The 27,500-nt window shown below is 44.1% G+C and overlaps 2 protein-coding genes across 2 annotated transcripts in view; both read left to right on the forward strand.

The window, feature by feature from the left end:
- The window catches only part of LOC138959622 (neuronal acetylcholine receptor subunit alpha-10-like), a gene marked incomplete in the record, with an annotated part of 130,478 nt that overhangs the window by 70,992 nt on the left and 31,986 nt on the right, over positions 1 to 27,500 (forward strand).
- Positions 22,382 to 24,137, forward strand: LOC138960428 (craniofacial development protein 2-like). Its single transcript, XM_070332339.1, has 2 exons — positions 22,382 to 23,545; positions 23,953 to 24,137. Exons 1-2 carry the CDS (start codon positions 22,651 to 22,653, stop codon positions 24,135 to 24,137), a joined length of 1,080 nt encoding a protein of 359 aa, XP_070188440.1. The 5' UTR covers positions 22,382 to 22,650.

The raw sequence follows: 27,500 nt of genomic DNA on the forward strand, positions 1-27,500 counted from the left end.
CGTGTTTCCTCGGTGCCTGAAAAAATAAAACTTACACGTACACAAAAAAGATTACAACCAAAATAGTTATCTCCCTTTATCTCCGGTCATAATGGAAGGTTTTGTTCTTCATTTCGAGTCAGAATGTGTTGGTCCTAAAAACACTTTATGTGCTACACAGACACGTAACGTTAAACTGCTTTATTTTATACGAATTTAGAGTGGCTTCAAACTGTCTCTGTTCGTCCTGAGAGGGTAAACCGAAACCACTCGATGTCAATTTGTTCGTCGGTGTATTGGGTTTCTTTTGTTGGTTCTTGCGTGTACCTCGGAATAGATAGATTCAGTTCATTTTTCTGTTGGATCGTTTGCAGCAAACAGCGTTAGCCTTCAAATTATGAACATGTTCTAACATTGTTAATGGTAAAATAAACGCACTGATGTGATCTTCTTTGCCGTTAACTTCTCCCACCTGCAAAGAATGAAGATGTCGTTCCATTATCAATGACGTAATAAACGCACTTACCAATGTTTTGCCAAAAGTGAGTTGCCGTACCACTCGTTACATTCAGGATTCAAGGTTCAATAACTCGATACGGTTCTCAGCATTTCTCCTTGAATCTTAAAATAACTGTTGCTCGTTAGCTAATTATCAACAACAAAAACCTGTTTATGGATAAACCAGGGTAAGTTGCTCTGTTCTTAGGTTTAAAAACTATTTAATGTGTTACACAGCAGAGACGTGAATGAACATATCATTCTCGGGTAAATTATACACTAGAGGAATACCCGGCTTCGCCGGGGTGAATCGCGAGACAGAGACAGACAGCGTGGCGGTTCACCACAATCACCTTTGAACGCGAAGTCCTCTCAAACGGGATTTAGAATTTTAGAGCTTATTTCTAAGCCCTACATTAACTGTTATGGCTTCTCAAAGGCCAGAACATACAGACAGACAAAAGCCGCCAGACCCCATCACAAACAGAACTCTACAATCCACAGGTGTTGCCTACACACACACAAACACACACACACACACACACACACACACACACACACACACACACACACACACACACACACACACACACACACACACACACACACACACACACACACACACACACACACACAGAAGCCGTATATATCTATATACTAGATGATTACCCGCTTCGCCGGGTACCGGCTTCGCCGGGAAGAAGTAGAGCCGAATACCAGGCTGCGCCTGGGACCCGGCTTAGCCGGGTGTACGCCGGCTTCGCCGGCGCACGAAGGAAAGGGATTAAACGCGCAAAACACTGGAGACCTTCTAAAAATAGTAACGTGCAGTAACCTTCTAAAAATAGTAACGTAGTAACGGGAATATGGATTGACGCCACACGGAGGAAGGGAGATAATCGCGGCTGAAAACACTGGAGAAGATAAGGAAGAGTTACTGCTAGTGCAGTGGATCCCGACAACAACAAAAAACAACCCAAAAAAATCGGTTTAGCGCGCACAGCGCTGCGCGCTGAGAGCACGTGTTGAAATATCTCATCGATGAGGTTGTGTCCGGGGTGTAGCTGAATACGGTGTCCAAATTTGAAAAAGATCCACCGAGAACTTTGGCCGTGCATCGCGAACAGACAGACAGACAGACAGACAGACAGACAGACACTAGTCGTATATATATATATAGATATAGAGATAGATGACAGTGGATTTTTCGATAAATAGATTCGACCTTTGCACTTTTACAGTGAGGACAACTTACGGGTACATGCAAGGAAAGCCCACAACTTCTAAGGCGAACAACTCTGCAGAGTCTGCTGTGAAGGGCGACGGTAGTCTCCCTGTCACACTCGACCCCCTTTGAATGAACTTTGTCCCCAAAGTTCCGAACCATGGACCCGCCAAGCTTAGGTCCCTCCCGGGTTGGTGAAATGGGAACAGCACGAACTTGATTCAGTGGCCTGAACATTTCATGTCGAGTCCCATCGCTGTCGACGACGCCAAATGTAACCGAGTGCCGAAACACCACAATCACCTTTGAAGGCGAAGTCCACTCAAACGGGATTGAGAATTTTAGAACTTATTTCTAAGCCCTATTCTAACTGTTATGGCTTCTCAAAGGAAGGCCCGAACATACAGACACACCAAAGCCGCCAGACCACATCACAAACAGAACTCTACAATCCACAGGTGTTGCCCACACACACACACACACACACACACACACACACAGAGAGAAGCCGTATATATATATATGTATATCTATATCTATACAAATATAGAGATAGATGACAGTGTATTTTTCGCGTGGCTATAAATTGATTCGACCTTTGCACTTTTACAGTGAGGACAACTTACGGGTGCAAGGAAAGCGTTCTGGACAGTGCAGTGACATTCTAAAAATAGTAACGTAGTAACGGGAATATGGATTGACGCCACACGAAGGAAGGGAGATAAACGCAAAACACTGGAGAAGATAAGGAAGAGTTACTGGGAATGGATCTGGGAAGATGAACAGAAAAACCAAAATCGGTTCAGCGCTGCGCGCTGAGAGCACGTGTTGAAAATTCTCATCGACCAGGTTGTGTCCGGGGTCTACCTGAATATGCCCACCAAATTTGAAGCAGATCCATCGAAAACTTTGGCCGTGCATCGCGAACACACACACACACACACACACACACACACACACACACACACACACACACACACACACACACACACACACACACACACACACAAGTCGTATATATATATAAAGAAGCTGAGCCTATGTACATTATAATCTCGTAGTTCGTAGAAGCGACTTCAAGTCAAATTAAAATGTAAAACAAGAATAAGTAAGCACAGCTAAAATAAACTGCAGAAAATGAGACAAGGGAAAAATCATAAAAGACAAAGGAGTGGAATACGAAGATAACATATTTGTAATTTAAAACCGAGAGAAGTACAAGTATAGCTTTACACGCACAGATACAAAATGCCCATCTCTTTGCATGTCATTTTCTGTTTGTCTTGTTTGTTTGTTTATTTGTTTGTCATTTTGGGTGTTACTTTCTTTCTTTCTGTCTTTGTTTCTTTCCTTCTGGTTTTCTTTGTTGTTGTTTTTTGTTTTTTGTTTTTTTTCTTTTTTCCCGTTTTCCTTCCTACCTTCTTTCTTTCTTTCTTTATTTCTTCCTTTCATTCTTATGTCTGTCTGTTTGTCTGTCTGTCTGTCTGTCTGTCTGTCTGTCTGCCTGTCTTTCTGTCTGTCTGTCTGTCTGTCATTCTTCTTGTCGTCCCATAACCATATTATCGTCCTTCACGCTCTTACAACTTAACTGATTCAACTATTTGGGTCAATAAACCACCAAGGAAAATTCGAAAAAAAGCTTTCAACCACCTTTTTAAAACCACGATTTTTCTTCGAAGGCTGGTCAGTATACTGGCCGTCTGTTCCATTTGGCCAAAGTGGCTAGAGAACGCAAAGATAAATATCAAAGGTCTCACGGATCGAGGGCACAAACAACAACAGGAACACAAGTCGAACAAAAAACGACTATTTTCCAAGCTGCTTTCTTTTTCTTTGCGGGAGAGTGGACCAATACTGGGTTGTGGCCTGAGGCCCTCTTGGCATTAAATACGATCCTTTGTCTCGGAAGCGTCTTGGACTGGGAATCCCCGGTGGTATTCTGGGATAGCTCCGCTGACGTACCTATTCATTTTGCCAGGTTCCTCCCGCACGTAGTAGGATTGTCAGTCCTCTCTCCCGACCCCAACACGCCCCCCCCCCCCCTCTTCTATTTCTCTCCTTCATTTACCATCACCCCACCAACCCCCTCTACTTCTTTCTTCGTCTATATTCTCCACCCCCCCCCCCCCTCTCCCACCCCCACTCCCTCTCCAACCTCCACCCCACCCCTGTGACGTCCCACAGTTCTCCAGATTGCAACACGTCTGAAGGCGTTCCAAACTTAAATTCCTGCCATGTATCTGTTGCATTTTGTTTTCTCGTTTGCAGTCGGCTCTAATTAGTGTGTGTTTTTGTCAGGCGTGAACATGTTGCAATATTATATAGGCGTATTCGTGGAGAGTGTCTGGTTTGAGCGTTTTTGTTGTGCAGTTGCACTGTCTTCTCGTCCTTCGTTTTCATGTGTTTTTCCCCCTTGCAGTCGGGAAGTGTTGAAGGGCTGATGACTTTTATGATGTTCAAAGAAGTTCCATGCATGACTGACACGGCCAAGTGGGCTATTAGGTCCAGAAAACGTCTTACTTACCCTCATCTTCTTCTGCTTCGCTGTCTTTTTCGTACGCCCGTGCTCATGCGGCGTACAAGATCATACAATGATTGGGAAACTATAAGCATACACATCAGTCTCAAAAGCTGTTGATTTTAAGCTGTGAATTGGTTTATAAAGATGTCAAGATGATTATGATCCGATCGAACCATTTGAAAGTTGAAAGAATAAACACAAAATGTCAAGATTTTCTATTTTCGGACTCATGTATTTGCCACAACATTTCCTACTTTTGCTATTAAGGCCAAGATGTTGGGTGTTTTTGAACAGTATTCAAATAAAGATATGTTTACGAACAAAATGTTCCCTTTCATTCCCTTCACAACAACATCAGCGTGTGCGATTGGTTTGAATAGTTAGACTACTTATGCGCAAAACGTATTAGGAGTAGGTGTGCTATCTATCGAGAGTAAACGAACTTGTCAGTCGCATCAGAGAAGCATGCTGTTTAGCCCTTAAAACTGCCTCGTTACTCAGTCCTAACGGTTTTCAAAATGATCTACTTTGTCGGCAAAAATGCTGCCGACACCGTGGGTCGCCCAAAGATAAAAACGCAGCATGTTGTCAGATCTACAAACTGAAAGAGTAAAGTGTAAGGAATTACTTACTAAGGGGGAGGGAGGGAGGAAGAACCGATGAAACGATTAAGTTCATATATGTATTATTGAGTTCTTGTACAGACATCGAGGTTATACACACTTACGATAGTTACAGACTTTCACAAATACAACCATGTTCATTGCCTTTACTATCGCTGCGTTCGGTTTGTTTTCATTCGCGCATTAGTCCTTTTGTTAGCAAGTGAAGAACCCCTTATATTTGCGATATGTGCTAGAACTGCGGCCGAAAAGGACATGCTCATTCCGATGAAAAGTTGCAAAAACATGAGGAAAAACAAAGACACGTTATGCGCAAAAAAGGTATATAAAAGATATACGTATCAGTACAAGAAACCAAGAAAGTAATCAATTTTAAGCTCTCCCTGCACGCGAAGTGATGCATCTTCTGTCCGGGTGATCGAATGGCATACGTTATCAGTTAACTATCTAGAGCACTGGTCCCAAACTGTTCTCGATTTCAGAGAAGTTTTGGGTGTTCGTAAAGTAGATATGTGGCGCTCGCACAGTCAAAGTAGCCTACTTGGAATTGGGTCCTGTTTCTTTGTCTCTGTCTCCGTCTGCCTCTGTATGTCTGTCTGTCTGTCTGTCAACTCTCTCTCTCTCTCTCTCTCTCTCTCTCTCTCTCTCTCTCTCTCTCTCTCTCTCTCTCTTTCTCTTTGTCTCTCTCTCTCTCTCAGGGACAGATTGTAAGACTAGGCGTGAGCCTAAAATCTCCATCCTTGAGTAATAAAGTTCGTTCAATCGTTCGTTCTCTCTCTCTCTCTCTCTCTCTCTCTCTCTCTCTCTCTCTCTCTCTCTCTCTCTCTCTCTCTCTCTCTCTCTCTATCTCGCTCTCTCTATCTCGCTCTCTCTCTCTCTCTCTCTCTCTCTCTCGCTCTCTCTCTCTCTCTCTCTCTCTCTCTCTCTCTCTCTCTCTCGCTTCCACTTCGTAGTTTTCACGGTATTTGTTTTTACAGGCAGAATGGTGATCTAGTACGTGGGGGTAACATCCTGACAGTACACATTACACCCCCAGCGTGTATTTTAGATAAAGTGCACGTGCATCCAAATCTAACCCACTTACGCTCTTCAGAATTAACCCACTTGAAATTAATGCTTCCCGATTAAGTCATGATCTTTGATAAATCGTTCTCTCGATTCTTCGTAGTGATACAGAAGAAATGGGGACGGAATGAGAAGAGGAAAGAAGAGGTGGTGGTGGTTTTCTCCCGAAACACAGGACGTCCATAAACCACAGAAAATTCGATTTTTGTGGAGGGTTAAAACTGGCTCTGGAAGCTTATCCGCTGTATCTGACGATTTAGGTTTTTGCCCCTCCTACCCCCCCCCCCCCCCCCCCCCCTCCCTTTCGCCCTATACTACCCCCCTCCCCCTACGCACACACACCCACACTCTTCCATCAACTTCGGGCCAGTACCCCGTTTCATCCGTAACCCTGTTCAGCTCCCCATGGGGTTCATGCGCAGGTATTGGTTGCGAGGGGAAAATAGAAGTACTGTTGGCTGATAACTTTAGCAGAAACCCATGTCGACATTTGTCATGCCTTTTTATCTCGTAGGAAGGCTGTCTGTGGAAGATGCCAGTGTGTAGTTACTAGCTTATACTGTTGTAGTGTGTGTAGGCTATATGTGCATGGGTGAATCAGGGTTGGCGAGGAAGTAGCGAGGAGGGAGGGGGGGAGGGGTTGTTTGCTCCATGCAGTACCTTTCTGTTTTTGGACGTTCTCGATATTGACATTTGCTGCGGCAACAAAGTTGCAAACAGATAGCAAGAGATAGTGAGATTGAGGGAGGGGGTGTGAGAGTGTATGTGTGTGTGTGTGTGTGTGTGTGCGTGTATGTGTGTGTGTGTGTGTTTGTGTGTGTGTGCGTGCGTGCGTGCGTGGGTACGTGCTTGCGTGCGTGCGTGTGTGCGTGTGTGCGTGCGTACCTGCGTGCCTGCGTACCTGCGTGTATGTGTATGTATGTGAGTGTATCTGTCTGGCTGTCTGTCTGTCTGCTTCTCAGTACATCTGCCTATTTGCCTTTAATAATATTAATGTTAATAACCGGGAACATTTGTAGAGCGCCTCCCTACAGTTCGAAGTGCTTTCTTTTTGCTGTCATAGTTTGTCGGCGGGAACAAGGGCAGGTGATCATAAACGTGTGTTTCTTTATTTTGAAAGGGTGCACAATTATGGTCAGTTTTGGGTGCAGATAAATCTGCAACTTGGCAAGACACTTCGCGTCTGTGTGCTTCTTTAGTGTTTGTTTCTTTCTTTCTTTGTGTTAGTGGGATGCATCGGTGTGGTAGCGTTTCAATTCCAACTTGTGTGTGTTTGTTTGTTTGTTTGTTGGTTGGTTTGTTCTAGGTGTTTATTGTTTGGCGGAGCCTATCGTGTGTGGAAGTAAGTGTCCGTGAGTCTATGTGTTCGTGAGAGTTAGAGTCGTGGCTCAGGAAGAGTAACATTATTTTCTACATCAACTTGTTCTGCCGCTACCCCCACCCCTCTGCTCCCCAAACCCAAACCCCAGTCCGATTTCAAAGAGACAAAACTGTCTGCGTCTTCCTCCGCTTCAACGCCGTGTACGTCTTCACTTCTCAAGCGTGGATAATGAAGTCATTTCACATATCTTCTCCTCTTTGGACAAGTCGTCTGTTTTGTCAGGGAAGGGTATTTAAAACTAGAAACTTTGGAGACCACACAAAAGGGTGGGGGGCGTTGGGGGTTGGGGTAATTTGATTTGTTGGCGTTCTTCCAACAAAAAGGAACTGTCTTTGGCTGTGTGTATCTGAGGTGAACCTTTCTCTTGTGAGCGGACTGGGAAGTGTTAATAAAGTATGGTTCCTAGTTCAGAGTAAAGACGGTTACACCCAGTGAAACTCATCGATTTCAATTTTCTCTACATACCTTGTCCTCCCAAAATGACAAAAAGAGCAAATGGAGAAGCAGCCAACAGCGAACGTATTCAATGCTCGGCATTTTATCAACGTGTTTAAAACAAATAAAAACAGGGGAAAAAGAAAGAAAAAAAACACGTACACCATCTTCGCTCTCTCGCTCACAAAGGAAAACAAAGAAAATAAGGGAAGACGTCTTACGTTTCCGTGTTTCTGTATGCATGGTATAGTTCCAGAATCCGTGTTTAACGCATTGTGTAAACTCTACCCTACCGATAAACCCAGATATAGCTATTTGTTAATTCCTATACATGCCTGAAGGGAATCAGGATTTTGCAAAAGTCACACATAGACCAAGATCTATCCAGTAGACTGATTGAATTCGAGCAAAAGGACAGAAGCCAAAATCCCTCTTTTAGCCTTATCTAATACGAAACAAAGCTATGAGATTGTATATACCATAAAAGTAAAATAGCATCCCTTTTCTTTGTTTGCACGCTCACAGTGAAATACAGAAAGATGTTGCCACCGTTAAAACAAGACTCCAAAGAGCCTTAAAACTAAACCTGTCCAAATACTGTACGAATACACTGTTCTGGGAAAGGACACACTTCCATAATCCTTACTTTGTTTTCCTCGACTTCGATTGCCCTTTACAGTAATCTCCATGAGCTGACCTTATTCCCAAAGGGTTTAATTTCATTTGGTTCGCGGCAACTCTGCAGAAATAAATGGCTATCGGTGCGAAAAAAGACATTACCAAGCTTCTGTTAGCCTTGGTATGTTCTCTGCAGATTGCCCAGTGGTGTTTTTTTCAGAGTGTTTGAATAGATTAAGTTTTGTTCGGTGCAGTTCTGGAGTTTGAGTGGCTGTGGAGAACATAATACATTTCAGGTGGTTTGTGTAATGTGTTAAAGGCCAACGGTTGGTCAAGGTTTTAAACTCTTAGTGCAATTGGTTGTCTTGGCTGTTGATGACCAAGCCTAACGTGATTGCCCTCCCTCTTCTTGTGCTTGTTCCCGTGTACTATGTGTTATCATCCTTACACTTGTTGTCGCGACTAGTGTCGCGTCATATTACTGTCTGCAGGTTGTCGCGACATATGTCGCAGTACAGGGCAAGCCTCTTTGGTCGTTTACAGGTGTTCGTACCAACATGCACCCATGCACCCAAAGATAACACACAATTTGACCTTACTTTGGACCTTTTATTTTATTAATTTACCAGTGGTACTGTAATATGGTTTTGGAATTGCAGAGAATGGGTTAACTGTTAAAATGTGGTAGACCTGAAGGCACATTTCTACGACAGTAAAGACGATAAAACGTCTGTTCTCTTTTTTATGTTTGTTTAGGTGGGGTTTTTTTTTTTTTTTTTTTTGGGGGGGGGGGACATAGACTAGCTGGGTTTGTACTGGTTACGCAGGACATGCAGCATAGCTGGTCAAGCATACTGTTACGGTGTAGTAGCATGAGCATGATGATTTATCGAGCTGTGGAAAAGGGTCAGGTGTTTGAACTCATTCAGGCTAATCACAGGTAGTTAGTCTCTTTTCTTTGGGGGGACGTTATGCGTTAGAGTTATTCAGCATAATATTGTACAGGATTGATTGTTTGAGTTGTTCAACCCGGTCGTTCAAGACAAAAGACAAATCCGGTGTTTAATTTGCTGTGGGCATAGAACAAGCCGGTATTATAGACAATGGTTCAGTTCATTGTAGAAGGAAGTTGTTCGATACATTCCAGAGCATACTGCAGATAATAGATCCCTGTGTTCATTCAGCGAAAACATGAAAGGTCAATGAAATAGAAACTGTTTTTACAACCATGCTTTATTTAGTATACAACCGATATCAGTTAATGACATAGTATAAGTAGAACAACGAGAACAAGCGTAAAGCTTTGTGTGGTTTGTGCTTATTCATTTTAGCCGAAACTTCAACATGGAATCTTTCCTTACATTTCTCTCACTGTGTGTAATTACATGGAATCTTTCCCTGGTCCCACAAATCAATGGGTTATTCACATGTTCTACTATAAACAAAATGAAAAATAACTTTATTTCCATAAAAAAGGCTTATGTTTCAAACACACAGATCCTGCTGTTTCCATATATATCTGCTTAGTGCAAAATGTGTGCATTGCAACGTGCTGACAACAGAAAGCGAGCTAGGTATCCAGCCAAGTAAAAGCATATGCCACTGTTGAATTCTTGATTCCTGGTCTAGATTCTTCCTTTCTGCAGACGTGATTGTTTAGTCTGGCTTGTGATAGCATAGCGGATTGAACATAAACACTCGGTTATTCAAAATAAAGGAATACTAGACTATAATATATGTGTCTATTGTAGATGCAAACTGGTCGTCCGACGCACACACAACGCAATTCGTAACGAAACCACGCTGTTCTCCACGTGACGATCTCAGAAGCACCAGTTGCATTTGAAGTTTAGAATAGTTCATATCGAACTCAAATAGTCACGTCCGAGCTAAGTATAAAATGGAAGGGGTGTTGTCAATTTTCCTTGTTTTTATGAGGACAGTAAACATTTTGAGTCTTGAGTCTTGAGTCTTGAGTCTTGAGTCTTGAGTCTTGAGTCCTAAATGTAGGGTCAACAATGAAACGACATAACATGAATCAATAACAAAACCGGTGAGTAAATATGAATGGATCAAATGGCATCTAATGAAACGCAATCAAGGAAAATGGGGCATATTGTGTTGAAAGAACACGCTCTTAATTAAACCCCTTCACTGCCACAGTATAACAGCATTTTGGTATTGCTGTGTGCCAGGGCAAAATTTCGCTTTCTTCTGTAGGTTCACTAATCTGTTCACTGGTCGATCATTTATTGAGATATCTCTTAGATCTTTGGCATGTGTTTTGCTTATACCCTTGGCTATTATAGGATGACATGATCATTGGACTTTGTTTGTGATTGTTATAGTAAAAATTGATATAATGACCATTTTTGTCAAAAATGACAGTTTCGGGATTTACACACACACATTGCAGCACGTAAAACCACACAAAACACTGCTAAAACTGGTGTCAAACATCAGGTACTCACATTACAGCCCATAAAAGTATTCTTCTGTGTGGTAATCCATAAATCACTTCTTGTAGAGCTTCCAGAACACTGTATCGCTTGAAAACAGGTCCACGAGTTGAGGTCCGACATTCGGCCGCCATTGTGAATGCTATAGATCGGTTCTACATTTCTAACACAGTTTTCACCACGTGGTACTAACTTATCCGAACGGTCTATGGGAAAGAACTGTGTTTAGAACCCCTACAAGTACTTGGACAGTGGTTACCTCCCATTTAGTTTTCAGAAATGTCCTGAAATGTTGCTGACGCAAATCCCACGTACTAGGTACGGTTATGGGCGTACGACAAACCGAAAATAACCACGTACCTAGTACGGGGTGGGCAGTGAAGGGACACACACACACACACACACACACACACACACACACACACACACACACACACACACACACACACACACACACACACACACACACATACCGTTATTGGTAGGTGAACGAGTTGTTGAGGTGCCAGTACTACCTGATATTTTGAAATATGTCGAGAACCACACACTCTGTAGTAGCTGTGCCCGCACAGATATTTCTAAATTATGTATTTTGTTATACATCAATAAACTAATTCCTGCAAACTGTGTTTATTGTTTTGTAATGTCAAATGTATGATCTGACTTGTGACCATGTTTTATGGACATGTAATTATATTCAGGCAACATATATACCACCAACATAAAAAAAATGCACCCCTCGCTAGGTAGTACTGCCCCCTTAAGTAAGGAGGCAACACTTAAACATTACACGAAATAATATTTGAATGAAGAAAAAGACATTAAACCTTTTTTTTTTTTTTCATTACTTTATTGTCCCATCGCTGGGAAATTCGGGTCGCTTCCTCCCAGTGGAAAGCTAGCAGCAACGGAGTCGCGCTACCCAGGTGTCTGCGTGTTTAGGTGTATTCAGCCACCTGCACTTATGGCAGAATGACCAAGGTCTTTTACGTGCCATTGTGATGACACGGGGGTGGGACATGGCTTCCGTCTCTGGGTCTGCACATAAAGTTGACCCGTGTCCGTCCCGGCCCGGATTCGAACCAGCGACCTTTCGATCACAAGTCCAGTGCTCTACCAACTGAGCTACCGGGCCCCCGTAGGATATAACGAAAGACTGCCTGCCTATAAGCTACATGATTGCGAATGAGCATTCATTCTGTCGTAATGACCCTATTTTAGCAACAAGTAGATAATCCCTAACATGTGTCAAATACTGGCTGATGATACAGTTCTCTTCTGGACCCCTGAGCTCCGACCCCCCGCGGGTTAGAGGGAGTCCCATATTGGTTGGGACGAGAAAGAATTTGCCCGATGCTCCCCAGAGGCGACTAACGGATTCTGTTTCTCCTTTTACCCTTGTTAAGTGTTTCTTGTATAGAATATAGTCAATGTTTGTAAAGATTTTAGTCAAGCAGTATGCAAGAAATGTTAAGTCCTTGCATTCTCCCAGTAAGGTCATATATTGTACTACGTTGCAAGCCCCTGGAGCAATTTTTTGATTAGTGCTTTTGTGAACAAGAAACAATTAACAAGTGGCTCTATCCCATCCCCACCCCACCCCCCACCCCCCCTTTCCCCGTCGCGATATAACCTTAAACGGTTGAAAACGACGTTAAACACCAAATAAAGAAAGAACCCCTGAGCTCCCGAGAAGAAAAGGTAACAGGTTGTTACTGTACTTTGCTATTTGCTCATGAGCCGTTATTTTTTTCCGCGCAGGGCTGAGGAGAGGAACTTCGCAGGGATTTTCAGAGTCCGTATCAAAAGGTCGAGCATGAATAATACGCCAAGCGGAAGCTGCCGTCTGTCATTTTTGACAGATTCTGGAAAACCGTGAACTGTTTTGGTCATGCCCGGTTTAGCATATAGGGCACTTTTTCACCCATAAGTGAGCAAAAAAGAGGGGGGGGGGGCACGTGCACACCCACTTATTTTCTCATGAATATACAAATCCAGGGCCAGATGTACGTCACAGATAAGTCACCGCTATCGACAGATGCAAGCCCGGCCTGTTCGGCATTGTCATGTTTGATAGAGAGAAGGTCACTGTATGAGAAATCGCTGCTAGATGAGTTTGTTGTTTGTTTGGTTGTTTTTATTTTAGGAGAAAAAGTCATTGCATGTAGATGGCATTCATGATGTTTTAATGTTATTGGTTTTGCTTGTTTGTTTATGTCGCTCACTAAAATAAAGGTCAGAATGTCATTCTACATGTACTTGTATACATATGCATGTTGGCATATAATACACCCGAGGGGTATATACCCTTTAAAGCAAGGCATTATTAGCATTATTAGGATCTTCTGTTTAATTAGTCAAGCTTTCTTCGTCGATCGTTATCGTCTTTTCTGGAGAATATATTCACAACATGAATTACAATAATCAAAGGTGAAAATGTTGTGACGTGGACCAACAATTCAAGCTTTTTCTGCCGACACTTGTTTCCTGATTTGCATGAGAAATGGCCTAGCGGACGGATTACTTTTGTTTGTTTGTTTGTTTGTTTGTTTGTTTGTTTGTTTTATTTTGTTTTGCGTGTTTGTTGTCTTTTGACAAAGAAGGTCATTGCATGAAAAAGTGAAGACATGCCACAGTCATGTGCTGCTGTGTGAAGGTCGCAATGCTATTCCACATAAACGAATGCATGTTATTTGTGTGACGGGAATACCCTTTCAAGTATCGCATTTATTGAGTTTGTGGAATGCATCAGTAAAGGCTCGTTTGGTGTTTCACTTGGAAGACCGGCCTGCCAGCGTTGTTTTCTTCTTCTCACCTTTATTGGTTTGCTTGCTTTATTTTTTAAAGGGAGAGAAGGTTATTGCATGAGGAATGGAATATGTAGCACGAGATGTAGATTTCGCTTAAGGTCAGAATACAATTCTACATAATACATACTACGCATGTGTTAGGTATACCCTTTCAGGCATGGCATTTACAAAAGTCGTCGAACTCACAAGCAAAGGCTACTTCGTTGTTATCGTTTGTTTCCGGAGCATATTTTATGTAACGAATCTAAGTGATCAACGAGCAAAATATTGCAAACACTAAGACGCATATATATACTTTTTTGTCACTGAGTGTTTATTCAAAACGCAGAACATTCATTTATATTTATGTTGATGTCCCGTTTGATTGTTTGTTTGATGGCTGTTGTTGTTGTTGTCGTTGTTGTTGTTATGCTAGATTTGTGCGTGTGTGTGTCTGAATCAGCGACCGGATCTCCGCACATTCGGCAACATTGTAACAAGGTTCTCTCTGCCTCGCCATTGTTAGTCCTCGCGTATTGCGGCATAGTATATTTTCTCGACAACACGTTTGCAATTCGAATCGTTTGTTGTATGTATGATTGAAATTACTCGGAACATCACCGTTTTCTTTATAAATCGTCCCCTTTGGCACTAGTACGCTGCCGTATAGATTGCCTATATTTACTGCACAGAGGAGAATGTCTTTGAAAGCCATCGAGCCTCCGTGGATTTGATCGCAGCTCATCAAATAGTCATAAGACATAGCTTGACGTCGGGGTCTTTCTCCTGCATCCACCTTATTTGAGCGCTGTCGGCCTATCTGGTTCAATTGACCATCAGCAAAGAACGTTTCCCTATCTCTCGGGAGACGGCTTGGCTGCAGATGGCTATTACCTGCTCCGTGTTTGTCTGCGTAGTGGGGCGGCTTAGCCCACATGTTCAAAAGAATTGTGCATTTTGTTATACAAGCACCAAATTTGGCACAGATGTACATTAATATGTTGCGAACATTTTCAGATATTGGGCCACTTGAAATTTTCTCTATACGTCCGCCATATTGGATTTCAAAATGGCCGCCACTTGAAATCTACATTTGCTATTATCTCTGGACATAATGGAGCTAATGACTTGATTCTGGTGTCTAAATGTATGTTTTTGGGGGCAAGGAATCCAATGGCACCAATTTCAACTTAATATTATCTATCACAGTCTGTTATATAATTGTATTTGGAAATTAGCTAGGCAAATATTGGATTCAACACAATACTTTGAAAAGAATGTCTTAGTTCTGTAAATGTCTTAGGGATAATACTGACATGCTACATGGTCTAGTATCTGAGGCTTGGTGTATACTGACATTCTAGAAATGGTCTGGTATTTGAGGCTAGGTATGTACCGGTACTGAAGATACGTGTACATAAACAGCGTGATGTTAACAAGTTCAGCATTGCCACAAGTACATGTATGTTGTTGACTCATCGTCATGTGCAGTCCCCTTCACACACACAGAGGGCTGTGCACTGAAGGGCAGCCTTTTTGCACTTGCAGCGCCTCACGCACCCTTTCTTGCACTTGCAAGAAACCAGCTAAATGCAGCTGTGAGCTGCCTCATGTAGCCTGGTCCAATAAGGTATGCACTGTCCTTCTCCAGTCCTTGACCAACCCCAGTTGATTGGTGGAGGGAGCTCTGGTGCTGGCAGCAGTATCTGACCCCACACATCTCCACCTTGATACTCTGCCCTCTTGACATGTTCCTCCAGAGCCGCCTTCGTTGAAGGGATGATCGAGCTGCACATTGTTCTTCCTTGCGAAGATTTTCCTCCTGGCCTTGTCAATGTCTGGGCATTTGCTGGTTCGATCATACAACAGGATCACGAACTTCTCTATCATGCGCATTGCATCGTCTGGTATGTCACGCGGTGCAGAGGACAGCAGCAGCAGCGCCTCAGTGAGTTCTGGCAGTACCGTCCAGACTGCACACGCAGTCTTCTCACCACGTCTAGCAAAACTAGACACAGTGTCGCATTCAGTTAGAGCGTGGAACATTGGCAGTGCACGAGCCTTCTCTCGTCCCAGTCCAGCTGCTATTTCGTGTGCTGCTAGGTATCGGAAACGCTGACCTGTTCCGAATGCCAGCCACAGTTTGTCTTCTGGTTGCAACTCCTGTACCAGGGACACTGCCAGCACCACATCATCGGTGTCTATAGTCCGGATGAGTAGTGCATGATGTCCATGCTGGGCTGCGTGAGATGCATGCAGCAACATCAGACTGTCAGCTTCTTCATGGTTACATGGGGCGAGTGAGGTCAGATCTGGCAGTAGTGGCTTGCTGAGCACTGCCTCTCCATCAGTAATGATGAGTTGCTTGTCCTCCTGGTCGAACCATTTAATGAGAGCTGCTGAGAGGAACCTGAACAGCTCGGTCTTGTTGCTGTCCACTCGTAGGAAGTTCTGCCAGTTTCCTGGTATGGCTGCGTCAGCCACCACGCGTGTCCGCACGTCTTGTCCCCGCTTTGCACGTGTACTACCTTTCAGTGAATCAGCAAGGTAAGTATTCCAGACCAGAGCCAGGCGTGACACTGTTTGCGGCTTCGTGGACATATATGGGATGACGATCTGTTGTGCATACTCTTCAGAGGTCTTTGATGCAGCCGGCTTCAGCATCTGGACGATGGCTGCTCCATCAAGCACAAAACAGGTTGTGACAGGAGTCTCTGTCTTTGCGTCGGAGACTTCTTCCAAGCATGTGAGGAGATCACTCTTGGTACCAGTGCAGAGGCTTCCACCATCAGACAATGCAGGAGGACATGCCTGATTTTCGTGACGAAAGAACTCCTCAAGGTTTCCATCCCTCGTCTGGCAGCCAATGTACATGCGTGCGAAGAGTTCACGGTCATTCCTGACGGAGGCGAGCTGTTACTGACCTTTGCTCTGGCTTCTTGGAGTGGAAATGCTGAACACCTTCAGCTTGTTACGAGGAATGGGGTCGTCCACTACCTTTGTTCTGTCCAACAGACACTCTCTGGTGAAAGTCTCGAACTGCTCTTGGCCAATCCTCTTGGCATCCATCACGGTCTCCACGGCAGCAGGACCTGCGATCTCCTTTGTGTCCAGTTTGACTACATCCTGACTCGTCCTCCTCGAATGGGTCGCCCATCTCCTCTATGACACCAACGAGAGAGCGAACATCTTTCACAAATGAGGCCTGTACACTTGGCGTCTGATCATGATGACGTGTGTCTGCTGTTTGCCGTCTCCAGTGTTGGTTCCCATCCTGGAATTCTTCGATCACCCTGGCAACTTCTGGTCCCGCAACTATCCAGCGACGTAGGGCACTAGGGTTGTCAGTGAGCCCAACTGCTCCACCGTCTCCTTTGATGCAGCCATTATTCTGCTCATATGCCTGGTCAATCGGGATTGAAGAGAACACTCTCTGTGTTTTCTGAACGGTGAAGTGGCTTTCCCTGAATTTCCTGGATACATCTGGGTGTTTGGTGGTGAGTTCAGCCATGTCCTTCAGGTGCACTGGTATCCACCTAGCATAGTGGGTGTGATCCAGTGCTCTGTCAGAGCATCGAGGTACATCATTAACGATCCCTGCCTGAGAGAACGCACATACACTTGAACCAACAGTTCTAGTTCCAGCACGGTTGCCCAGTAGTGAAACTAGGGGATGTCTTCTCCTCTCTGGCAACACCAGTCTTCAAACTCGGGAAGGTCCTCTGCATCCCTGGTTTCTCCCAGACAGTAGTGCTTGTAGGCACAGTGTTGCAGGATGTACAGTTTTTACTTTATTTGGTGTTTAACGTCTTTTTCAACCACGAAGGTTATATCGCGACGGAGGATGTACAATGCTGCTGCAGTCAATGTCAAATGTAGATCATAAAGCAGCCATGTAAAGTAAAGCAGCCATTTTGAAATCCAATATGGCGGCAAATACTTGACAATACCAAGTGGCAATTGGTACCATTGGATTCCTTGCCCCCAAAAACATACATTTGGATACCAGAATCAAGTCAATAGCTGCATTATGTCCAGAGATAATAGCAAACGTAGATTTCAAGTGGCGGCCATTTTGAAATCCAATATGGCGGACATATAGAGAGAATTTCAAGTGGCCCAATATCTGAAAATGTTCGCAACATATCAATGTACATTTGTGCCAAATTTGGTGCTTGTATAACAAAATGCACAATTCTTTTGCTATGCTGCTGCACTAGCGGGCTTTTGTGACAGGTGTGGATTTGCTCTCGCTTGCAGTGTGTGGGTGAACAATAGCTTAAGATCTCTTGCTTATTTGCCTCATTTGACCCATTTGACCCATCGGGTTCAATTTACCATAAGCGAAGAACTTGTCCCTGTATCTCCGGAGCGGTTGTGTAGACGGCGTTTTCCAGTTTTGCTTGTTTATCTGCTAGCTTTTGTGACAGGTGTGGATTTGTTGTGTACGCGGTGTAGACAGGCAGTACCTCACGTTGTTTTGATTATCGTTTCATGTGTCTGGTTCAGTTGACCATCAGCGAAGATATGTTCCCTTTGGGATTCGCTTGGTTGTAGATGGCTCTTTTTTCTCCCTGTTCTGCTTGCTCGTGTGACAGGTGTACATTTGATGTCTGCGTGGTGTAGGTCGACAATAACTAACGCTATCCTGCTTATGTGCATGACTCGATGTAGATGTAGATAATAGTTTCCTGCTTGCTGTGTATGCCTGTCTTTTTGACAAGTATGCATGTGTTGTCTGCTGAGTGGGCGGACACTTTCTGGCGTTATCTTGCATCTAGCCTACTCACCTCACTTGACGGCCCATCTGGTTCAACGGACCTTCTGCGAAGAACGTGTCCCTATCTCTAGGGAGAAGGCTTGCCTGTAGATGGCTATTTCCCTGCTTCTTGTTTGTCTGCTAGCTTTTGTGAAAGGTGTGGATTAGCTGACTGCATGGTGTGGGTGGACAGTATATTACGTTATCTTGTGTATCTGCCTCACCTGACAGTTGGCAGATTATTTGGTATAATTGACCATCAGCGAAAAAAAGTGTCATGATATGTGAACGGAAAGCTAGGCTGTAGATGCTTGCGTTGTTTCCCCGTTGTTTCCTGTTTCTCTGTTAGCTTTGGCTGTAGATGGCGTTTTCTTGCTTGCGTTAAGATGCGGATTTGGTGTCTGCTGAATAGGTGGACAGCAACGTACAATACATTGACTTCTTGTTTGACTTTTGTAACATGTTAGGACTTGACGACACCAAGACAAGAGGGTCAGACAATCTGATTGCTCGTTGAGAAAGTTGTACAGGCAAATAATCGATTGTGTGTAAACTCTGAGTACTTACAGATCTCTTCCTCGCACTGTTCAGAGTAGATCCCAACCCTTCAACCCTTCTCTTCACCCACCCATCCACCCGATCTCTCTCTCTTTCTCTCTCTCTCTCTCTCTTTCTCTCTCTCTCTCTCTCTCTCTCTCTCTCTCTCTCTCTCTCTCTCTCTCTCTCTCTCTCTCTCTCTCTCTCTCTCTCTCTCTCTCTCTCTCTCTCTCTCTTGTTTCCGTGAACTAGTCAAGCCTCGTTCATATATTTTTTAAATCTCAAAACAAAGATTCCTAGCTGTTTTCCCCCAAAAGAGAAAAATCAATGGGACCAATAAACGAGGGAGGAAAACAGGACCTCCGCCATTTCCAATTGGTAAACAGAGCGGACTCGGTTGAACTTCAGCACGACCAGACAAGAACGGACAATCTAATTGCTTGAAAAAGTCTAGCAGGCGCAATCGTTAATTATTCATCGTTTCAAAGCTCACCCCCCCGAAATAACGCTGCATAGAAAAGCAGAAAGGAGCTAGGAACAAACAAATAGAAAGAGAAAAAAGGATTGAAAAGAAAACATCTTCACAGGGTCGTGACTTTACTTATCCACGACGAGGAACGACGAAGACATTGTTATTGCATGGTAAAGGCTTTGATTAAGATAATTAATTAAAGGTAACTTTTTTCCCGTGTAGATCGTCTCATAAATCACAAAAGATTCGTCCAGGATTTTGCAGGGAGAGAAAAATAATCCCTATACATGCCAAACATCAAAAGCCTTTCGTGTGCGGAGTGAGATTTTCCTTTTTTCCCCCAGAACTACTTGGTTTAAACATAAGCTTATTTTAACAAAAGTTACAATCATGACATGTATACAAAATACACAGGTAACAGCAACAAGCTAGAGGCTTATAGTGGTGTTCCTGCATGGACAATACAACGTAAGACGGTAACGGCTGAACAATTCCTCTAAATTAACCAAATCTATTAACAACATAATAAACGTTGCATAATCGTTATAAAGAAAGACAGTAAAAGGATGGAAGGAGGGGAAGAAAAAGGAATAACAAGTCGCGTAAGGCGAAAATACAACATTTAGTCAAGCTGTCGAACTCACAGAATGAAACTGAACGCAATGCAATTTTTCAGCAAGATAGTATACTCGTAGCATCGTCAGTCCACCGTTCGTGGCAAAGGCAGTGAAATTGACAAGAAGAGCGGGGTAGTAGTTGCGCTGAGAAGGATAGCACGCTTTTCTGTACCTCTCTTCGTTTTAACTTTCTGAGCGTGTTTTTAATCCAAACACATCATATCTATATGTTTTTGGAATCAGGAACCAACAAGGAATAAGATGAATTTAATTTTGATAATAATTTTTATATTTTTAATTTTCAGAGCTTGTTTTTAATCCAAATATAACATATTTATATGTTTTTGGAATCAGAACATGATGAAGAATAAGATGAACGTAAATTTGGATCGTTTTATAAAAACAATATTTTTTTTACAATTTTCAGATTTTTAATAACCAAAGTCATTAATTAATGTTTAAGCCACCAAGCTGAAATGCAATACCGAAGTTCGGCCTTTGTCGAAGATTGCTTGGCCAAAATTTCAATCAATTTGATTGAAAAATGAGGGTGTGACAGTGCCGCCTCAACTTTTACAAAAAGCCGGATATGACGTCATCAAAGGTATTTATCAAAAAAAAGAAAAAAACATCCGGGGATATCATTCCCAGGAACTCTCATGTAAAATTTCATAAAGATCGGTCCAGTAGTTTGGTCTGAATTGCTCTACACACGCACACGCGCACACACACACACACACACACACACACACACACACACACACACACACACACACACACACACACACATACGCACAGACACACACACATACACCACGACCCTCGTCTAGATTCCCCCTCTATGTTAAAACATTTAGTCAAAACTTGACTAAATGTAAAAAGAAGAGGGATGGGTAGAAAATATGCATAAATTAAAGTTGTTGTCCGGCTTGTGATATTACTGACATCAACGTTAACCTGAGGAATGAATTCATTAAAACATTCCCACTTTGTTTAGAAGTAGGTACGTAGGCTGTTAATTATTTAGTGTGTGTCTAAGTCGTATCATTATGCTCTACACCGCCCAGCCCCCCCCCCCCCCCCCCCCCCCCCCCACCCCCACCCCCCAACACACACACACTCTACCCCAACCCCTACCCAACCACCCCTGAATAACCGGGTAGAACTGATAAGGCGTTATTATTTTTGGGAAGGATGGTAACTATCAGTCCCGATTTTATCCCAACTTGCATTTGAACAAGAGTACAATCATCAAACAATCATGAACAGCGCACGGCTAAAAACTAGACAGTACGATAACGATCTCTTTAACGGAATGCCAGCGGAAGAGTCTGCTCTGCGTATTCCACACGAGTCTTCGTGAAACTTCGCAAGAAACAATAAAGAGCAATTCATTAACTCTAGGCCAAAAAAAAAATTGTCTGTTTAGGGTAACATGACCAAAAAATATAGGGTCGGTAGGTAGGTAAAGGTTTTTTTTCTTTTTTTTTTTTTTTTTTTTTTTTTGGTGTAAATGCTATGTTGGCTGAACATTCACTTCTTATATTTGATGAATACATGTTTCAAAACTAACGTATAAATAAAACAGAGAGAAAGGGAGAGAAAGAAACGCCAAATGTCTCTTTTTAGCATTTTTACCTCTTTTTTTTTTTTTTTTTTTTTTGAAATCAAAAAAAAGTTTTTGGGTCGGCGCCAAATCGATAGGGTCGGTCGGGTTACCCTAAACAGACAATTTTTTTTTTTGGCTCTATCAAGCTCCGGAACAACACCCTCCGTTACGGGAGGGAGATATTTCCCGTTCACTTGACGCACCGTCGGTCATCTTGCTTGCGTCAGCGGTGCATCAAATTGTAATGACATCCCCTTTCCTGTGCTGTGCACGAGATCATCACGCACGTGACGGTATTGGCAGACACATGCATAGTCTCATAGATCTATCTGAGGTCATCCAGGTTCTAGTGAGGTTTAAATGAACACGCCAACGTTAATGACGCGACGGCTGCTCAGTGATGAATAGTGAACAATAACTTGACGAAAGGAAGATAGGACAGACAGGCAGACAACGAGGCAGACAATACAGACAGATAGACGGACATACTATACAGTCAGAGATACACACTACACAGACAGACAGACAGACAGACCGACCGACCGACCGACCGACCGACCGACCGACCGACAAACAGACAGACAGACAAACAGACATACCGATCTTCTGACCGATCGATAAACGGACAGACACACAAAAGTAGGAAAGCAACAAAAAAGAAAACAGTAGGAAAGAAGGTTGTGTGGTCTGTCCACGCAGCTAAAGTGAGCCATTATCCCGGTGACATATTTTACTTTCTTCTTCTTATTGTGTATTTATTGATATGTTTATTTATTTACTAATGGATTGCTTTCCATCACACGGTCCATTCCTTGTCGTGGTGTGATGGCTTGCGTGCCTCAGTAACCCGGAGAGCTATGCCAGCGGGAGCTTCAGCTCCTGGTAGGGTCACCCTTGCTGGACAGGTCGAAGGATAGAGGTCAGACAAATTTGGACCACCTCGTTCAGAGGTTTGCGTAGGGCCAACACCCCTGCCTAGAAAACAAACAACGTTACAGAAGCATTGACGACGAATCAAAATCAACCTGACCTGGGAGAGGAAGGTCCTTCACAAAGAAGGCTTATGACGCAGTGCAGTGAAAGCCGAAAGGAAGCTGCAAGGCCGACTCCCCTTCTAACCCCCAGGAAAACCACAAGAATTGCTACATGGAACATCAGGACGATGTACGAAACAGGGCGGACCGTCCAGGTAGCACAGGAGATGAGGAACTACAACATCTCTCTCCTTGGACTGTGTGAGACAAGGTGGCTACAAGCAGGCCAGCTGAGGCTAACATCTGGAGAGATGCTGATATACTCTGGACACACAGAGGAGGGCGCCCCACACACTGAGGGCGTGGCCCTTAAGCTAGCACCGGAGGCACAGCGTGCGCTCATCGGCTGGGAACCTGTCAGTCCACGCATTATTACAGCTAAGTTCGCCACCAAGAAGAGCAAAATCAAACTGAACGTCATCCAATGTTATGCTCCCACCAACAACGCGGAGGATGAGAAGAAGGATGATTTTTACCATCAACTGCAGGCTGTATTAGACAGAAGAGGAGCAAAAGACATCACCATCCTCATGGGCGACCTGAACGCCAAGATAGGGTCAGACAACACAGGTTATGAGGAGGTCATGGGGACGCATGGACTAGGACAGATGAATGAAAACGGTGAACGCTTTGCAGAGCTGTGCTCCATGAATCAGCTGGTGATAGGAGGAAGCATCTTCCCTCACAAGACGATCCACAAAGCCACATGGAGGTCTCCAGATCACATCACGGAGAACCAGATCGACCACATCTGCATCCGTCGGAAATTTAGACGATCATTTCGAGATGTACGTGTGATGCGAGGTGCTGACGTGTCATCAGATCACCACCTTCTAGTGATGACAGCAAAACTTCGACTGAAGAAGCACACCACTTCAATCATAGTGCGCACAAGATACAACGTGGGACTGCTCAGAGACAGAGGTATTCCAGCTCAGCCTTTCCAACAGGTTCCAGCCGCTGCAAGAGCTGTATGAAGATGCCGAGACAGACATCGAGAGCCAGTGGCAACACACTAAGAAACTCTGGCAAGACACCTGTAAAGAAGTCCTGGGCAAGAAGAAAACTCAGCACAAAGAGGGGATCTCCGCTGGCACCCTACAAAAACTCGAAACAAGGAAGGAAAAGAAAGCTGCGCTGAATGTGAGCCGAACAAGAACAGCCAAGGCAAAAGCGCAAGAGGAGTACACTGCTGGTGACAAAGAAGTGAAGAAAAGCATCAGAACAGACAAGAGGAACTACATAAACAGCCTGGCTAGTCAAGCAGAGGGGGCTGCAGGACAAGAAAACCTTAGAGAACTATAATTATGTGGTAACCAAGAAACTTGCAGGCAAGTTCCAGCAGACCAGCAAGCCAGTCAAAGACAGACATGGAAACCCACTCACAACAACAGAAGAACAGCTGAAGAGATGGGAAGAACATTTCACGGAACTGCTGAACCGACCGGCCCCAGAAGTATCACCACATATTCCACAAGCAGAGTCAGAGCTGCCGATAAACTGTGACAAACCATGAAAAGCAGAGATCAGGAAAGCCATTATGTCCCCGAACAATGGCAAGGCAGCAGGGCCGGACGATATACCAGCAGAAGCAATCAAAGCTGATATGGTGACAGCCGTCAACATGCTGCACAGCCTCTTTAGCAATATCTGGGAGGAAGAACAAATACCAGCCGAGTGGAAGGAAGGAATTAAAGGGGGACCTCAGCAACTGCAAACAACAACCGTGGGATTATGCTCCTATCAGTGCCCGGCAAAGTCCTCAACAGAGTTATTTTGGAGAGAATGAAAGAGTCAGTTGATGCCAAGCTCCGAGACCAGCAGGCAGGTTTCCGCAGGAATAGATCCTGTGCGGATCAGATTGCCAGTCTGCGCATCATTGTAGAGCAGTCACTGGAGTGGAACTCTCCCCTCTACATTAACTTCATAGACTATGAGAAGGCTTTTGACAGCGTGGACAGAGAGACGCTGTGGAAGCTGCTAAGGCACTACGGAGTGCCCGAGAAACTCATCTCACTAGTTCAGCATACCTACCAAGACATGAACTGTAGGGTAGCGCACGCGGGCCAGTTGTCGGACAGTTTCGATGTTAGAACTGGAGTCCGCCAGGGTTGTCTACTGTCGCCTTTCCTCTTCCTCCTGGTCATTGACTGGATCATGAAGACCACCACAGCAGGCAGGAACAACGGTATACAGTGGACACTCTGGACACAGCTGGACGACCTCGACTTCGCTGACGACCTGGCGCTCCTCTCGCACAACTTCAACCAGATGCAAGACAAGACCACTCGCCTGGCAGCAACATCAGCCAAGACAGGGCTCAGGATCAACAAGAGGAAAACAGAACTCCTGAAGATCAACACCACTGCCAACACGCCAGTTACAGTAGGTGGAGAGCCAATCCGAGAGGTCGAATCTTTTGTATACCTGGGAAGTGTGATCAATAGGCATGGGGGCACTGACAGAGACGTCGCCGCCAGGACTGGGAAGGCACGAGCAGCCTACATCATGTTGAAGAACATTTGGGCCTCTAGAGAGATCAGCATAACCACCAAGCTGCGCATCTTCAACTCCAATGTCAAATCGGTTCTACTCTACGGCTCTGAGACATGGAGAATGACCAAGGTGACACAGCAGAGGATTCAGACTTTCATTAACACCTGTCTGAGGCGCATCTTCAAGATCAGATGGACAGACACGATCTGCAACGAAGAGCTGTGGCAAAGGGCAGGCCAAGAGCCCGTTAACAGCCAGATTCTGAGGAGAAAATGGGGCTGGATTGGACACACCCTTAGGAAACCAACATCCAGCATCACCCGCCAGGCTCTCACTTGGAATCCACAGGGGAAAAGAAAGAGAGGGAGGCCAAGAAACAGCTGGAGGCGGGACACAGAGGCAGAACTGAAGAGGCAAGGCAACAGCTGGGCAGAAGCGGAGAGAACAGCCCAGAACAGGGTGTGATGGAGAAATGTCGTCAATGGCCTATGCTCCGCTGACTACTACTACTACTACTACTACTACTACTACTACTACTACTACTACTACTACTACTACTACTACTACTACTACTACTACTACTATTTGGAAGAAAAAAACCAGTCACTGCTTACTCAGTTAGACTCCTTCAGAATGACGTATTCCTGGGAACTATCATGGGAAAAATGGTGCTCTCTCTGTGTCTCTCTCTGTCTCTGTGTGTCTTTGTCTCTGTGTGTCTCTGTCTCTCTGTCTCTTTTTCTCTCTCTCTCTCTCTCTCTCTCTCTCTCTCTCTCTCTCTCTCTCTCTCTCTCTCTCTCTCTCTCTCTCTCTCTCTCTCTCTCTCTATTGTTTTGTTTTTCCTATCTCCTCTCTCCTTCTTTTTTTCCGCTCGGAGTTGCTTTCGTGCAACTTTTGGTTATCTATTCATTTGCTCATTCCTGTTGCTTTTTTTGCACATAATTGTTCCTTCTCTTTTTTCCTTTCTACGAGCACTGTCTTAATTCTTTCTCGCTCCCTTCCTTCCTCGCTTTCTTTTTACACTCAGGTAAGTTTTGACACGAAGCTGACCCGAACACAATTTATATAAGTACACGTTCGCGACGTCAAGAAAAGTCGGCATTCAAAATGTGCCGTCAACTGAGGTTAGCATCAGCGTGCTGTGATTTAGTGTCCAAAAAACGCCGGACAAGCAGCCTGCAAGTGTCAGAGTCTGAAAAACGCATCTACGTGTCCGGCCTACAAATCGAGCTAACGACAGACTGCCGCGTGTTTATGTTCCAACTTTTTGGGAGGGGAGAGGTATTCTCGGGGTGTCCCACGAGGGTTGTTTAATTACAGACAAAATCCTACGCAAGTCAGGTTTTAAGAAAGAAAGGGGAAAACGCAGAAATCCTTTTTCTTGAGCCGAGAGGGCCTAAACGCGGGTGCTTAAAACGGGTTTAATTCTTTGCCGGCATCCACTGGTCAATGGAAAAGAGCTGGGGTTCGATTCTTGTCAGGGGCTTGTGGCGTGGGTTTATTGTGCCTTGAGAATCCGCCATCGTGTCTTTGTTTAGAATTGAGTGATTAAAAGTAGCCCTTGGCTTGGATCACTTGGTTCTCTCCTGGACAATTTCATTATTCGCGATTAAAATCCATGGTATAAGCTGCATTCATTCCAGTGGTTGTCCTCAGCCTAATGTCGAAGGGTACTTATCTTACGTTTTAGAAGTTTTGCATCCACTTAGGATATGTGTTAAAGTTACCTCGTGGTGACTATTGATATGATTTTGGCTCTCCGCTTTTTTTCTTTCTTATAACCCTTTATTGTACTTTGATATTCGCGAACTACTATTCGTTTTGTTTCCAAGAATGTATGGAATTTTCCCGTTTGCTATTTATCTCGGAATGGATGAAGTTCAGAAAATTAATACAAGTAAAATGTTGGCATATATTTGAAGAAAAAGGACCACCAAAGGTGAAACAGACTGTCACTGCATTTCCTGTAAATTCTAACTTTTGGGTTTCAGTTGACAGAGTCTACAACTATTGTGGCATGGATATGTGTCTTTTACTCTTGAATTCAATCTAGCAAAGTGCTTGAGTACCTGTTTCAATTACTTAGACGAGTGGTTTGGGTGCGCATGTGGCAGTGTTCACAAAATGGTCACCCCAACTGTACTTTATGACGGCCATTCCTTTGAGAACGAGGATTCCGACGAGAAAGGTCCACGTCTGGCGAAGACATGTTGGTGATTGTCAAGGCCTTTGTGGAGCAGGACAAGTATGCACGTTAGCATAAGTTACTTCAACTGTTTATCAACGCCAGCAGGCCCAGTATGCACGTTAACATAAGTTACTTCAACTGTTTATCAACGCCAGCAGGCCCAGTATGCACGTAAACATAAGTTACTTCAACTGT

The sequence above is a fragment of the Littorina saxatilis genome, linkage group LG2 (assembly GCF_037325665.1).
Source record: "Littorina saxatilis isolate snail1 linkage group LG2, US_GU_Lsax_2.0, whole genome shotgun sequence".
Taxonomy (NCBI): domain Eukaryota; kingdom Metazoa; phylum Mollusca; class Gastropoda; order Littorinimorpha; family Littorinidae; genus Littorina; species Littorina saxatilis.